The sequence below is a fragment of the Sphaeramia orbicularis genome, chromosome 12, assembly GCF_902148855.1.
Source record: "Sphaeramia orbicularis chromosome 12, fSphaOr1.1, whole genome shotgun sequence".
Lineage (NCBI taxonomy): Eukaryota > Metazoa > Chordata > Actinopteri > Kurtiformes > Apogonidae > Sphaeramia > Sphaeramia orbicularis.
In genome coordinates this window covers 69,339,136-69,355,927 of record NC_043968.1, presented here as the reverse complement: position 1 = coordinate 69,355,927, position 16,792 = coordinate 69,339,136, and the positions used below count along the sequence as shown (strand labels likewise).

At 37.6% G+C, this 16,792-nt stretch overlaps 1 protein-coding gene across 1 annotated transcript in view; it reads left to right on the top strand.

Moving 5' to 3' along the window:
- Nucleotides 1–16,792, top strand: part of astn2 (astrotactin 2) — an 824,937-nt gene that overhangs the window by 555,262 nt on the left and 252,883 nt on the right. The window contains exon 13 of the mRNA XM_030148576.1: nucleotides 16,637–16,787. Within this exon, the coding sequence (XP_030004436.1) occupies nucleotides 16,637–16,787 (151 nt within the window). The remainder of the gene's footprint in view (nucleotides 1–16,636; nucleotides 16,788–16,792) is intronic.

Here is a 16,792-nt window from a genome sequence, read left to right as displayed (position 1 = left end):
CCTCAAATTCCCGTCTGATTGGTCTCCAAAGGGGGACACAGAAAGAACGTCATCAAAATGTGAGAAAAAAATGGGGGTGGATGGTTTGTTTGTACACAAATGTGGCGTGTTCTCCAAAGCCGATTTAATCGGCCCATGGCACTGAAAGAATTAACTATTAAATACCACAACTATTTAGTCACAACTTTCAAATGCTTTTTTTGGTCTTTCTCAACTGATTTATCTCCATTTATTATAATATTATTCTCTGCATTTTTCAATGAAAATCATGTATTTCCCCATATTTAATTCACTGGTCATGTAGATGTTCTTCAAAGCTCAGAGTAAATTCAAAGGCTATTAGATCAAATCAGAGAAAAATAGGAAAAAGTGACTTTTTTTTTAACAAAATCTATCATTAACTGAACACAAGACAAGTGTCTCCGTCCACTGTCATTGATCCAACTCCATGGATTGTACTGGTGAATCAATGTTGTAGAAGATGACAATGTTTCCACGGTAACTACAGAGCCTCTGAACATCCAAATGGGTCATATCTGATGACCATGAAAAGATGATAAACTGCGTTTTACACCAATTATTTACATATATTGATAGAATAAATGGATCAACAGGGATTAGTCATTTTAGATCAGTAGATGGTCAGTGGTGGATGTTTATGTCTTTACGGGAAATGAGAAGCTACACAGTTACAGAACGACCTGCAGTTTAAACATATTAATCACTGCAATAATTATTCAATAGAAGGATCTGAACTATTAACTTTTTTTGCCCAGGTTGTGTATCACAACCCATTTTTCCTAGCAGAATTTACTCTGCACTGAACACTCAAGGTTATTTTTCACATTTCATATTTACTAAGCATATTTATGATTCACAGAGATTAACTTGCAGTAATTATTGAATTCTGAATTTTTATGTTGGATGTGCAAGTGTGATTTATTAAAGCAACGATCTCTCAAGGCAAAAATACACACCTGCTGACAGGAATCTTATTAGTGAGACTTCTGATTAGGTAAGGCCAAATATGAAAAACAGAATGAAAAAAACATGGGATCAGTGATGTGGAGCTCGACACGAAGGCTGTAAATAGTGGTCATATCAAACTAAGGAATAGTCTAACTGAAATCACAGGATTTCTGGAGGTAAAGTAATCATTTAAACGCCATTGCTTCCTCTGTGCTTTTCTGCTGTCACTCGAGCACCGGTGCTATTGTGTGATGCACAGAGCATACTGGCTTATATCTCAGCTGCAGGTGCAAATTGGGCACTTCAGCAAAGTGCAAGAACTTAGCTTTGATTCAGATCACAGCTCCATTTGGGTTACAGCAAGTTAAGTCATTTATCACTGCAAAAAAGATGCACATTCATGGAAGAAAGAAGCACGTCCACACTATTTAAAGTCTTCTCCATCGCTGTACGGGGCTCCATATACAGACAGCCATTTAGATTATTATACAACCTGACTCGTATGCCTTGACAAAGTGTTTATGAATTATTTCCTCTGCAATTACAGTCACTAATTCCCTGTCATTTTCATGAATATATTATATAAAAAATAAATCTAAAAGCCATCAGTTTGTGCTAGACTTGGCTGCCAGGGTGTGTATGTGTGTGTTGAAGTGCTAAAGCATTAATCAGGCCTTAACACCAACATCACACCAAGAAATAAATAATAAAATTAAAATCACGGTGGAGGAAATACATGTTGTGTGACTGATTAAAAGCCCACTTCAGCTGAAATAATAACTTAATGTTCTGTATTTCGTTAATGATTAGTCCCTGCAACATGCAATGATCTTTCAGATCGTCATGAATAATGCAGGCGACTCATTATCCAAAGCATTTTCGTGGAACAAAGTCCCATGGGAGCTGGTGAGTTTTTTTTCTTCTTCTTTTGCTGGTTCACTTTTCCAAAGCATTTGTACCACATTGATACAATCAGCCACTCAGTAAATCAGCAATGATAACATGTTGCAGTAGGAAGTGGAGGAAGTACACTCCATCTATGGTGTTGTTCAAGCCAGGTTATCAGGTACCGAACTGGAAAATGTGAGGACTCAGAGGGAAGATTTAGAAGTAAATTGTGCAATTACAAAAGACAAAGACACAGCCTCAGACAAAAGGAGCTTGTATATACCGAGTTATCAGTCCATCCAAACAGAAAAGGGGACGACATAAACACTAAGCATTGAAAAAATACCAAATAAATGACAAGACAGCTAGTCTTCAGTTTCCAAAAAGCCAACATGAACATCCACACAAACTTAAAGGTAGGGTGGGAGATGTTTTCCTGGAGCATTTTTTACTATATTGCTTAAAATCCCCTTCGCACCCCGTTTACAACCAATTAATTAAATGCTCTAACACAAAAATAAAAAAATTTTAGTCACCTGTGGAACGGACAGGACTGTAAAAACACCATCCAATCATTTTAACCAACCCATCGAAATGATTGAATGGTGATATGTCCATCAAACTCAGTTGCCATTTGTCCCTCCCCCCTACTGCACGTACCCCTCTTCGTGCGCAAATCGTGCGTTCTCAGAGGCTTGACTGATGCTGTGCAGCGCTTGTGAACCCTCAGGAACAAGCATTGTGCGTTCCGGTACTCTGGAGGCGTGACTGCGGGGGGAAAGTCTGAATAAAGGGGTTTGGAATTTTGACTTGTGTATTTTCAAAATGTAGCGTACTCGAACCATTTTTCCAAGATCTCCCACCCAACCTTTAAGCCTCAAAAACTTAAACAATAAAACCCATGTAGTTTGACGAATGACACTTGATTTGGGCTTTAGTTAATGATACTTTTTGCTGAAAAAGTCAGTTTTTCCTTCAATTTTTTCGTTTTAATGTAATAACTTTTGAATTTCTGAGTTTTAATGAATATGATCAATAAATTAAATGTATTAAAATACATGATTTACACTGAAAATTATAAAATGCAGAGGATAATATTATACCAAATTATGATAAATCACTCAGCAAAGGTTACATGTAGAGGAAGATTCGTTATGAAGTCAGCACAAAAATAGATTTAGGGCTTTAAGAGTTAAACATTGCAAAATAACAAAAGTGAATGTAAACTAAATGCCTCCCCCCCCTTCCTGGTGGAGGTTTGGTAAGACAGCACCCTTGGACCCATCTCAACATGAACCCCTTAAAAACAAGATTTACATAATTAACTTAATATTTCAACTTGTTTTGCATCTTACTGTTCAGTTCTATTTCAGCACATTACAGTTATTGTCCAGATTCTACCCAGATCTTTTTATACTTCTAATTTAGAGTGCACCGTGTATAGTGTTTGCTCTTTATGTTATATTTATCTTAAGTTTGCTGTGATATTATTTTGCTATCGAATGTGTGTCATGCTGCTGCTGCACTGTAATTTCCCAGTTTGGGATAAATAAAGTACATCTATCTATCTATCTATTGACTAAACTGCGAGGTAAAACGTATAAAAGTTAACTAAATGTGCATGATTACAAACAGAAGTAATGTATTTTCCAGCAGATATACATCATATTTTATTATTTTTATATGGATTGCAAGTGTAAGGTGTGAAATTATTGTAAAAAACTAAGAAAACTAATATGTAGTATTGTGCAAAAGCGTGTGAAACCTCTGGCTGACAAACCCAACAAAAATGTATTTTATAGAGAAGAGATTATTGACTGTCGAGGTACAATATGACGTGTCAACTTAACTAAACACATGTTTAAAAGGAAGATATTTTTTCACTCGATGTCACCTCATATGGCTTCCTCATAATTAAAGCACCTTTATAAGGTTGTCAAATATGCTTATTTTTCAGTGGCTTCACTATGCTTCTATTTTCCGCATTACTAGAAATGTGGAGTTTGCAGTAACCTCAATTCAAAAAACCAGAATGGAATTTTATATATTTGTATGGAGCAAAGCATCAGAAAATTACTTTTCATTAGTTTCACAATGAATCCATTAATCAAATGCTTCAAATCAAATTTCATCATCTTGAATTATTTTTTTTTAATCTTTATACATTCAATATCAAGATTCATATTAACATTTTTGCTTTTTATGTGGAAATAAATTGGATCAGGAGACCGATAAGCAGGGCCACGGTGAACTTTGACCACAGGTAATCATCTTTTTCAGTTTGCGCTTTCATTCTGGCTGAGGACATTTATGATGCAGGGGGCTGGTTGGTGAAGACATTCTGTATTTTCCTTGATGGGTTTTACCACTACAGGAACATTTCAGTGCTCTTCTCACCCAAGATAAGTGTGTAAAATAGAGGTATTAGAGAGTCTGATTCATGTGAAATAAAATCAACTCTGAATGGACAGTGCACCTTCCTTTTTGACATACAGTGTTAATATGCTTGGCTGGAAAGTCACAGAGTATCTGGGTAAATAATGTGCTCATGAATGAATATTAAAAACACACATGTTCATGCAGCACATCACGAACCAATCAAACACTCTCAAAGCCCTGCTCCTTTTATTCCCGTTCATCTACCGAGCAGTTATTTTTACCTACTGCCTGAAGTCCCTGACATTTAGAGCCAGACACAGTTGAGAAAGATTGATCCTGGTAAAAGTCCGTACCGGACTGTAAGAATTCAGGACATACGATGATGAAATGGTCTGAATCCTAATGACAGGCAAGGTTCATTTCTTATGAGGGCCTGAGCTGTGAAAGTGGTGTGATTTCAAATGATTGTTATTCTAATTTATGCTAAAGGAATGTGTTTTTGAAAGGGTTAGGATGCATGCAAAGTCAAAACGCATTATATTTCATGGGTTTTTAAAAGAGGTGTTGAAAAATTACTCTACAAAAAGCTCCCTAATGTGGTTTCACCCAGACTCATTTTTGACCTGAAGGAGAAGGAAAGATCTCAGAAGGTCTCAAAAACCAGTATTTTTGGCTTTATTTTTTAACACTTTGGCAACATATGAACCTTTATGGTTATTTTGGACTTTAACTTGGCATTTCCATGACAATACTGCAGATTCGGTGTGTTTATGAAATGATAGAACAATTTGAATCGTTAGTATTTTTGTTGCTCATGTAAAATATGTACCAGTCTTTTACAAAACATATCATACACATTTTGGTTTATGACGTTTTTGTTTCATTCACATTTTGCTGTAGTCCTTTAAGAGTGACAACACATCAAAAATAATAATGAGTAATTATTTATTGTCAGATGTTCATGATGTTGCAGACCCCTGACCTAGACATGCCTAATTTGATAGATAACCACATTTGTGAAGTCCAGATGCACAAAAAGCCTCTTGGATCCATAACATAAACTCAGGACGATGTCTGCCATTTTGGTTTAATTGTACAATTTTAACCTCCTGTAGATGCCTCTAGGTGTCAAACATGGTTAGTGTGATCTGAAGACCTTCGCACAAAAGCGTTGACACGCTTGGCTGCTCTGTCATTTTTGATGTTTCACCATGTCGGATTGTATGTAATAATGTTGAGGTGAGGTCATAGCACCACCTACTGGTATTAAGAGTTTACCTTTATAGGATGAAAATCATCCCTGCGACATATAATGACATTATGTATAATTGGTAGTTAGCACCACAAACTGGAGAAGGAAATTTTTGTCAGGAATGTTCGAAACGGCCTCAGTCACAGTAAAATTATTGCCTCAACTACTATCTCACCCTGACATACATGGAGGTGTCAGATCATCACTGCTTTTAGTTTTAAACAGTGATTTATTAAGTATTGGAATTTCTTATTTTTTTTATTTGTTTGTTTTTCACTATAGGTGATACACTAGCGCATTATAATGTGATAAGTTTATATGTTGTTTTAATGTGAAAATGATTATGTTGAACACAAAACTTTTCTTGTTAAAACAAGATATTAATCAGTTTTTATTTTTTCCAACATTATTTTTCTAACATTGCGACTTCTGTAGAATTATTACTAAGAGTGATGTGTTTACTTTATATATAATATAATTCAGTCTACATATCAGGTTTAATTCAAGCTGCCTTTATGTTGTGTTGGTGGTGTACAGAAATATGACTGTAAACATGTTGAAGGTAATATACAAAATGACATCGGGAATTATTCTTTCCCAGATTCGTACTCTTATCTAGCTGACATGTGGAGGAGTTTTCAGACTGACAGCCCCAGCTGCTGTGATTAAAATGGAATTATATCAAATATTACTCTTGCATTTTAACTAATAATTGAACCAAAGCCCATTGCATTATTACTTTGATTTGAGCCAAAGCCAGTGTGTCGACAAACAGTTCACAAAACACACAATATACAATGATTCAGGGACTCTAAACTGTGCTCAAAGACTAACATTTTTGTCCATAACCTGTTAATAACCCTGAGTGGCTGGTGACGCCCCACGTTGGTGATTAATGACCACACTTAGTGTGATCAAGTGAACCATCACAATGTGCCACTGCCAATAATTCAATGCAGCTGTTAGATGTTGACCACAGGAACAAAATTAAATGCATAAATAGTCCTATACTTACTTTGTTCCGCATATATTCGACTCTACCATCAAAACAAAGTAATATGTATATCCATCTTTATTTCATCTTTCAAGTTACCTGCTCTCTCATCCACTACATCTTCAGTGATTAGAGCAAGCTTAAAGAAAATGCACTCTACTCAATGACGAAGGTGCTTGATGAGAGTCAGCATATTTGTGGGGAGCTGGAACAAGAGCATTAATCAAGTGCAGGGGCAGACCAATAACGGGCTCTGTAATCATGCTGGAGCAGCGCTCTAACTTTGGGCAGCGTTGCCCGGTCATTCATCATCTGGAAAAGCAAGAAGCAGAGAGGGAGATTAATAACAAGTACATTAGTCAGTGTTTAGATGCAGCCAATGTGCTTCTGGGTCAAGCAACAGAGTCACAGGGCCAAAAGAGATGATGTTGATTAGTTAATGATTTGTAAGAGAAATGCCAAACAGGATACAAGTCCTATTTTAGAGTTTGGTTCAAATAAGAACAATCGTACTAAATTGCAAAGCAGTGATTGATGGTTGTTTTTTCACTTTAAATCTATAGCACAAGGTTCCTGTCAATTACAGTGACAAGCAGATAGTGTATTTTCTCTACTTTTCAACATGAAGGTCAGGCAAAATCGGAGGAAACCTTCCAGTATCCTTTTGTTTTCCCAAATTTACTCTCCCTGGACTGTCTTGCAACTGGCATCCTGGAATTGAATGTTTTTTCATCTTAGACTCACTATTTCCTCTATTCAGAAGCAGGAGCCAGTAAGCATGCATCTCACAGCTGAGGCAACCATTATTTCTGTCTGCCTCACCTTCCCACCCTCTGTTTTCCTCTGAATTAAAGAGTCATTTGTCAATGCTTTGAGTGTCTGGCAGAGAGGACTGATGCACTGAATGCCATGTGTTGCCTGTCTAATTCTGAAAAATTGACTCTCAAAATATAGAGAAGAGGCAGAAGAAGACATCGCTGGCGGAGACGCTTTTTGATTTAATACAATAACAGCACAGTGTTCTTTTGTGGGAAAAGAAGCATAATCCAGAAGCAGTTACTAAACAAGAAGCACGATTTGGAAACAAAAGAATGATGATACAGTTTGAATCTATTTCTAGCGTGGTGAGAGCCATCGGAACAATCCAACCAATTAAACATCAGTGTTTTGACAACTCACTGGGTCACTGCTTGAACAGGACCTATTACTTTACAAATATGACATAGTCAAACTTTTAGTAGAAGCTAGCTTTTCCTGTAATATTTTTGTTGTTTTTTCTTTTTTGGTCCCCAGATTTCTACGCTGGGATCCCTCTGTTCTCTTGGCCACTAAATGCTATGGCAGTAGCAGCCATTGTTCCCCAGAAACTACTAACAAACCATAAATAAGGACAGTAATAGTATTTAATCTGCATTGTTTTGCCACGTGATTGTGTCATCCATCCTCTCATCCATTGGGATAAGGTCCAAGTGTGCTGCAGCTGGTGATTTATCACTATATCCACAACCGCTGAGCTCGTCTCGGCATGAACAGTTCTTGAGTCCAACATCTATCACTGAGGTTTGTTTCAGTGTCAGGGATGTGCATAGAGGTCAACTCAACTGAATTTTGTTGGTATGTCTCAACTTTATACAGCAAATCAGCCACCGTTTTCCAAGAGTATTGCTTACAATGTCCAAAGGAAAAGACACCATGGTCATGGTCCACAATACCTTAATCACTTGGACTCTTAACCTGCCCTTTAGGTATCACACTGATTGATGCCTTTTAAGCTTTAGGGTCTTTGGCTCTGAAATTACTTGGATCAGCTTGCACACCTGAGGCAGATGGCAAATCGTCACTTTAATTTGATTCTTTTGTGGCCATATGTTTTTTTGATTTGGGAAAACTGCTGTTCCCTGAGCCTGCCTGAGGAGTTTGCTCCAGTCGTGTTAGTTGCTACAATGTTTTGAGCCTTTTAAGCCCTAAATATGTGGGGGGTTGGGATTTCCTATCCTTCAGTCAAGCACAATAAATGATGGCATTCGTCAAGTGTACAAACAATAACCCTGTCTTGTTATTTGTAAAAGTGCACCTGGGGTCAGAAGATTGATATGGCACTTGGCTGAAGAGTGGACAGCATTTCCACCTTTTTTTTTCATTGGTTGTATTGATCTGTGAGGTTTGATCTACAGCAGAGTGGTTAAAGCTGAATGGAACATGAACAATCCAAAGTTCAAGGACCTTTCAGATACACGACTGCATCATACACAATGTACTGTCCTTGCTGCTCATACAGACTTAGTAAAGACTAGCGCTTTGACCCGTGGGGAACCACTTGGCTCTTAATCTTCTGGTTCAGCCACTTGTTTGATTCTTACTAGAGTTTGCATGTTTGTATTCACACCTAAAAAAACATCTGGACTCTCCGGGGAAACAAACTCTGGTCCGTTTTAAATGGACCAAACGAAGTAGGTGTGAATACACTCATAAATAATGAGGGAATGGCCATACAATAACCACATAACAGGTTCTTCTGCATGGGGTTTCCATTATACACCTGTGAACCAAATTATACAGAAAACCCTTGCATTAACCTCCTCACCCATGGTACGTGGACAGCCGAGCGGCGACTTTTTAGTCTGTCTGTTTGGAGGTGTGCAACCACACCTGAAACAACACCCACAGTGACTTTATTTATCAGCTGGACTTGGAGAACTTGGGAACACTCCAGCAGAATTTCAAGTTGAGACAGAAAAAGCTTTAAGAGCAGTGGACTTCACTCCTTAACCTTTTGTCCACAAGATCCTACTTCAGGCTAATACATTTTGTGTTGGCAAACTGAGCAAAAATGTGTAATTATCAGAGCTACTAATTGCTCAACTGTGACCTCTCTTTCATGAGGCATTCCCAGTAATAACTGATCATTTTAATGGGTTCTAGTGTCAACAATATAATAAATTAAATGGTAGTTTCAATTACATATCCTGTGGCTTTCTCATGAATGTTTACCCATGAAGTGAATTGATTAAATCACATACTTTATTTTTAGATATCTTGCAGCTACTGTGAATTGTTGATTGAAAGAATAATACAGTGCAGAGAGAAATAGTGTGTTCAGTGGACTGCATTAGTGCATCAATATTGCATAGTAGAAGTTACTGGGCAATATCAATACTACTAATGCCTAATGGATCCATAACCACATCACCGTTAAGGGGCATAAAAACATGTATTAATCAGCTGCAAACAGAAGGTGGCTCTTTAAATAACTCTACAATGTTTTGGCATCTGTAATCACTTTATCCAATGTAATCCTTTCAGTCCATTTGCCAGTAGATTGAAACCAAAGAGGAATGCCTCTTACATATCTACTGAGCACTGAACCTACTGAGGTTTCTTCAATTTTTCCCTGTTTTTTTGTCTTTGTTTTGTTTTGTTTTTTTGGTTAATGTACAGACTGCAAAGCTTTTTGGGGTAATTTACTTTATTTTCTGCACCAGGTTTAGCTATGATTACAGGATGCATTCACTGTGGTGTCACCTATGCCACACAGTGTCACAACAAATGTTTGTTAACATTTATTTCTGCCCAGGATTGCATTTATTTTTCTTCAAGGCCTTGTATTGACGACAGAGTCAGACCACTCTGTAAGGTCTTCTCAGTGGGGTTCAGGTCTGGACTCTGTGGTGACGGATACCTCATGCTCCTGAACCCCAACTACACAATCTGAGTCTGATGAATCCTGGTGTTGTCATCTTGATAAATGTCTGCGTCATTAGGGAAGAAACAATCCACTGATGTTCAGTATATTCAGGCAGTCAGCTGACCTCATTTTAAGGACAGGAATCCAATGGACTGATCTGAACTATTGGCTTGGTTTAACCCATGTGGTGTTTTGGTGGTGATGGTTGTACTTTTAAGCAGGGCAGCGGTTATTAGATAAAAACTGAACTTAAATTAGTTTGACTCTTAAGTTATTCATATTTTTCTCATGCAAAAAATGTCCAAATTACATATAATTAGGTATATATTCTGCACTTAATTATCATTTTGCACCTTGAAGTTTAATTATCCTTTTTTTTAAATCCAAGTCTGAGTTTATACTCATATTTATATGTAATACTATATATATTTATATATTTATACTGCAAGTTATTATGTATAGTGTGTCTGCTCCTATATTCTATTTTTACCTCCACCAAGGAGGTTATGTTTTTGTCGGCGTTGGTTTGTCTGTTTGTCAGTCTGTTTGTCTGTCTGTGTGCAAGATAACTCAAGAAGTTATAGATGGATTTGGATGAAAAATTTAGGAAATGTTGATACTGGCACAAGGAACAAATGATTACATTTTGGTGGTGATTGGGGGTTCGGGGGCACTGATCTGCCTTGGCGGAGGTCTGCGCTCTACGAGTGCTTTTCTAGAAAAGACAGCGCAGACCCCCGCCAAGGCAGATCAGTGCCCCCCCTCTCTGATCACCACCAAAATTTAATCATTCCTTGTGCCAGTATCAACATTTCCTGAAATTTTCATCCAAATCTTGGGCACTGATCTACCTTGGCGGGAGTCTGCGCTCTCCAAGTGCTTCTAGTTCTATTATGTTGCACTGTATTTCCTAGTTTGGGATCAATAAAGTCAATCAATCAGTCAATCAGTCAGTCAGTCAGTCAGTCAGTCAGTCAGTCAGTCAGTCAGTCTCTATCTATCTATCTATCTATCTATCTATCTATCTATCTATCTATCTATCTATCTATCTATCTATTGTGTTTTTCTTTCTCTGTTCTAAAACTATATGGCCTTACTTGACACTAACACTTCAAAAACTTTCACCTGACTTGTATGATCATGGTACACATTCACTATTCCATTTCACAGTGGCTCATTACTTGTCCAGGTTTTGGCAGACATCTTTATATTTTTACTCAGCTTGTGTGACAGAGGGGATGGTGAGTGATTTCCTCTCTGCACAGCAGTATGTCCGTAAAGGTTTCCTTTTGCTATAGGGAGAGTCACCATTTGCTGTTGGGGAACAGTAATACTTCACCGTTCTCTCAAGAAATGTGTCAGTTACAGCTTGATGTGTCATAAATCTAACATAAACCAAACACTTAGTACAAAGACACTGATCCCTCAAAACTAGTGTGAGGCATTTGGTCGTTTTACAAATGCTGATCAAACGAGTAGAACCTGGGAAATATTACATTTTGTAAATGAAAGGACAGCAAAAAAAAAAAAAAATATGCGTACCCTTACTACTATAAATTCTTGCTTTAAAGTATTAGAAATGGATTTCTCAAGGTGTTTTGGTCAACGCTGTGCACAGACCATCCCCTACCGTCTTTATGAATTTTAATGTTTTTCCTTTCATCTTCGCCTTAAGCCAATCACAGACTTGCAATATACTTTTCTTTGACTAATATATTTCACTGCGAATAGCAAGTCAATAAAAGTTCACTTGCCGCTTTTGCTTTTGGAGGACGGAGATTTTAGGGACACTTAAATCAAATCACATCCCATATTCAAGCCATATAGTCTTGGTTCATTGTCCCTATTTCCAGTGTTATTTTGCAATTTCTACAGGGAGATAAGCAGACGGCTACACACCGAGGAAGACGCAAAGGCACAAACAGTGACAGGCGACATTACTCCAAAATCCTTCTTGCTCAGCAGGGCATCTGTCTTCTCATCATTCAGGATCTTGTTTCTGTTTGTAGAGTCAAGTCACCATCTCGCTACATTATTCCCTGTGGTCTCATTGCCAGAGACAGTGCTTTGGTTTTGCTCCAAAGGGGAGGAAAAAAAAATATGATGGAACACAGGGGATGGTTAACCTTTCTTTGAATCTGACAGCAGGGACACAGGGCTCGGTATGTGGGTGAGACCCATCTGAAGCTGAGGTGTACATGAGCGCCACAGCACTGGTCAAGCTAATGTCAAACAGAGGGAAAGAGAAATGAATAACAAATAATGACACATGAATGACTGTTGACAAATGATGGTGAATGTAGTTTATGTAAGAGTTTTAGGAAAATCTACTTGCCGAAATAGAATAGAATTTTGGTCATTTAGTTTTTTTTTTAGCTTACCGGCTGACAGGCTTGAAACAAAAAATGTAAAAAGTAAAAGGATATGAAAAAATATCTATATAGAAATAATAACAACAACAACAGTGTAAAAGTATATGTAAAAAGTATATGTAAGACATATATATATAAACAAACAAGTCCAATGATATCTAAAAACAATATGTGCACTGCAGTCTTCAACACATCTGGATCCAACCTACTAACCACTTAAGATGGAACTAACATACAGCAGAAGAAATACAGAGCATAAAGAAATTTTCTGCCTATTTGTCCAGCTTTTTAATTGATTTGAGTTGATTAATGGATTAGTCGTACCAGCTTCAGCTTGTTCCTTACCTTAGCATGAGCTGTTTGTATCTATAGAAAGGGCCAGTGTCCACCATGTTGGTGCTGTAGCCCAGAATGGACTTCCTTTTCTATTTCTTATGTTTTATGACAGGTGGTATCCAAGTTTAAGGTACATTACCACTCCTGCTTTGTTGGGGTGTGAACCAGACTTTGTATCCATTGAACCACAAAGCACAGAAAGGACCAAACACCCAATGACACAAACAAGTACCTTTCATGCTTTTAGTGTCTGAGGGAGAATGAGGTGAGAGACATTCAGTTGTGCAACCTCACTAGATGCAAAAAATATTACGAAAATTCAACTTTTAATCCACCTTTCAGTTAACATTATACTCTAATTAGTATATATTCTGTGTTGTATTGTCTGTCGATAAAACAAATAAAAATAAAGTATTTTAAAAAAGTAGCGCCATTTCCGATTCCATTAAGTCATGAATTGCTTGGATTGACATGGTTTGACTCTTTTCAAATGTGATTTTAACACAGCTCTTGTCATCATTATTTATATTTTTACACTGTGGCAACAGACTGTGTGAGTTTGAGTGAGTCATTGTTGATTCTATTCTATTCTATTCTATTCTATTCTATTCTATTCTATTCTATTCTATTCTATTCTATTCTATTCTATTCTATTCTATACACTGTTTTGCATTGTACTAATGGAAGAACTCAACTGGAAACACTGATAGATCTTTTAGAATTATAATTTTAGATGACTATCAATTGCAGAATTTGGTAGATATTTGTGGTCAGTTTTATCAGAATTTCAGTCCAAGTGAACATTCAGTCCAAGCAAGCATTTGTGCCAAACGTGAACATATTCCCTGACTGTGTTCCGGTGGAGTCATGTTTATGAGAATGGAGAATAGATGACGTCACAGCAACTGTGACCTTTGACCGTCCAAATCTTTCAAGTCCAACTGAACCCCTGAACCAAATTTCAAGCCATAAGATATTGTCTAATAAATAGAATGGGGATCTGTAGCCAAAAACATAAACCTTAAAAAAAAGATGTGTATAAAGTTATGTAACGTAATAAAGCCCACTCTTCATCTTTATGATCCACCATATATTAGATAATCATGAAGTTTCCATTGCCCTGAAATGGCTGCTGTCTATATATAAGTGTTCTTGCTTCCTTCTCTGCTTCTTTTTCTTCAACTTTGGCAGATGGATGCCTCAGCTCTGCATTAGTATGGCTGCTTAATGGATGGAGAATGCTGATTCCCCAGGCTCCTCATCAATGCACCGTGAAAGACGTGTCCAATTAATGCCAAAGCGCCAATTAGTTGCAGACATGACCCCACAATGAAGAAGATTGAAGCTCTGCATGCATCACTGTGGAACTTTCAATACATCTGTTAATCAGAACATGTCGACAGTCTACTACATTTATAAAAAAGGGCTCTAAGGTGTACAGAGCAACTCACTTTTAACTTAATCGTATGCAACAGTGGCGACTCGTCAATAGAGGGCGCTGCCCCACCTGTCTCACATGAAGAAGAAGATGAAAGGAATCACATAAAATTCCTTGCATTAATTACAAAATCATGGATATTTAAATAAACAAACTATACATGATACAGCTCATGAGTACTGTATATAATCTACAGTCAAGTATAGTTAAAAAATGTTTATGGTCATTTAGTGAACAGTCAAGTCACATGTTTCCTGTTTAGGGCAAAAATCTGTGCTCAAGGCTCTCCCTTTACCATATAGACTCTAGTTATAAACAGTGTTGGGCAAATTACTTTAAAAAGTAATTAGTTATAGTTACTATTTACTTTCCTAAAAAAGTAATTGAATTAGTAACATAATTACTCCTTCATGAATATAATTAGTTACCAGGGAAAGTAATTATTGCGTTACTTTTTTGAAAAACCTTCAGATATGTAAAACTGATTTTTGAGCATGTTTCACGGGCCAGTTGCATAGAGTAGAACAGCAGACAGGTATTTCATACCATGACTTTGGTGAGGCTGGGGTCCACCAGGGTCCACCAGGGCCTGGCTTTTCCACCACATAACTGCATATCTGCATTTATAGGAAGAAGATGCTCTTCCAGTTAATCCCACATCTCTACTTTTTTCAGTCACTCCTCCCTGATACAGTGGTAAATGTCTTCAGTCCAGTCAGTTGGACTCACTGATAACTCCTCTAAGTTAGCTGCGCACATAGCTGCGTTCAAGTGAATGGGGTGTGCTGTGGACAACTCAAACTTGCAGATGTCATTAGTCATTCAGGTGAAGGCAGCGTGGACAACTCAGACACATGGGACACACAGGTGAAGCATGAAGGCAGTGTGGGCAATTTGAATATAAGAACGGCTCGCAACGAATCGGTTTGTATCGTTCACTGAAAAGAGCCGTTCAAAAGACTTGACTCGTTCACGAACGTCACACCTCTTGTGCCTGGCTGAGCGAGCCAGGACGGATAACAGCTGTTAGATATCAGTGCAAAGTAACGCACCACATTTCACTGCCGGTAACGGTAACGGCATTGTAACGTTTCAAATAGTAATTCATTAGATTACCCGTTATTGGAAAATAATAACGGCGTTAGTAACGCTGCTATTTTTAATGCAGTTATTCTCAACACTTTATAAATGTAGAAAATGTTTGCAAATGTATAAATGTAGTAGACCCCTGGAATACAAGAGATAGGAGACACTTGGTGTGCAAAAATTGGCGCCCAAGTACCACCCACAGGAGCAAACGTCACATCCTGAAAAGAATCAAAACCTTCCTCAGAAATGCAATGTCACAAGATCGTCTAAACCAGGGATGAACACACTTTTATGGCTTTTGTGCTACTTTTAAAATGGATAGCTCATTAACTAATGCTACAGATTCTTTCACTAGTAGATGGATAGCTCATTGGGTAACACTGCTGACTGTGATGCAGAAGGTGGGGGGGGGGGTTCAAATCCTGACAGGAGTGGTAACAACAGTGTCATTTGGCCCAGAGGCTAACTTATATTTTTTAATGTCATTCAACCTACCAAACTGATTGAGTGACTAATTGATTTTTAAAATGGGACAGTTTGTATTAATCAACATTTACATGTAAATATGAGAGATTGTAGCCATATGGCTAATTTAAATTTAAAATGTTGGTGCATGTGCTTTGGTGTATCCTAGTAGTGATATGTGATTATAGTGCATCTGAAAACTGACTTGCCTACTGCACCCCACCAAAAAATTATTTCACCAGCCAGGACTCGTATGCAATAACAAAAAAAAAAGAAAACTGCAAATCAGGCTCGGTCCTGCAGGGAAACTGAGCTGCAATGTACTAACATCTAATCAACAAATATGACTTTGTGTTTGCCTCGGTGGCCTGATACCCACATTGAAACAAGAAGACTTCAGGAAAATGTCAAACTAATTTCACATTTTAGCCATTAAGCTAACGCAGAGCTTTTTTTTTTTCTTTTTTTTATACAGTGTATTTAGGGAAAAAAAAACATTCACTTCAGCCTTGCAAATGGGTATTATTAACTACAAATGCAAGATTAAAAGCAACTACAAACCAAAATAGCACAGGTTTTCCACATTTCCTCCATGCCGGAACAGCTTCTTAATTGCACTAAACACTACTAAGTTACAACAGAATGCATCACAGGTGGTGAGGGATTATGCTCAAGGATTCATTTAAATGTGTCAGTGTACATCCTTATTTACCTCTCGTAAGCATATGTATTTTCCTGTCTTGAGCTGTTTTCTCTCTTGTTTTTCTAGGGAAGAGGCCATGTTGTCAACTTATTTTGAGACAGTAGATGACCTGCTGGCATCCTTTGGGCCGGTGCGTGACTGCTCCAAAGATAATGGCGGCTGCAAGAAGAATTTCAAGTGTGTGTCTGACCGACAGTTAGAGTCATCTGGGTGCATGGTAAG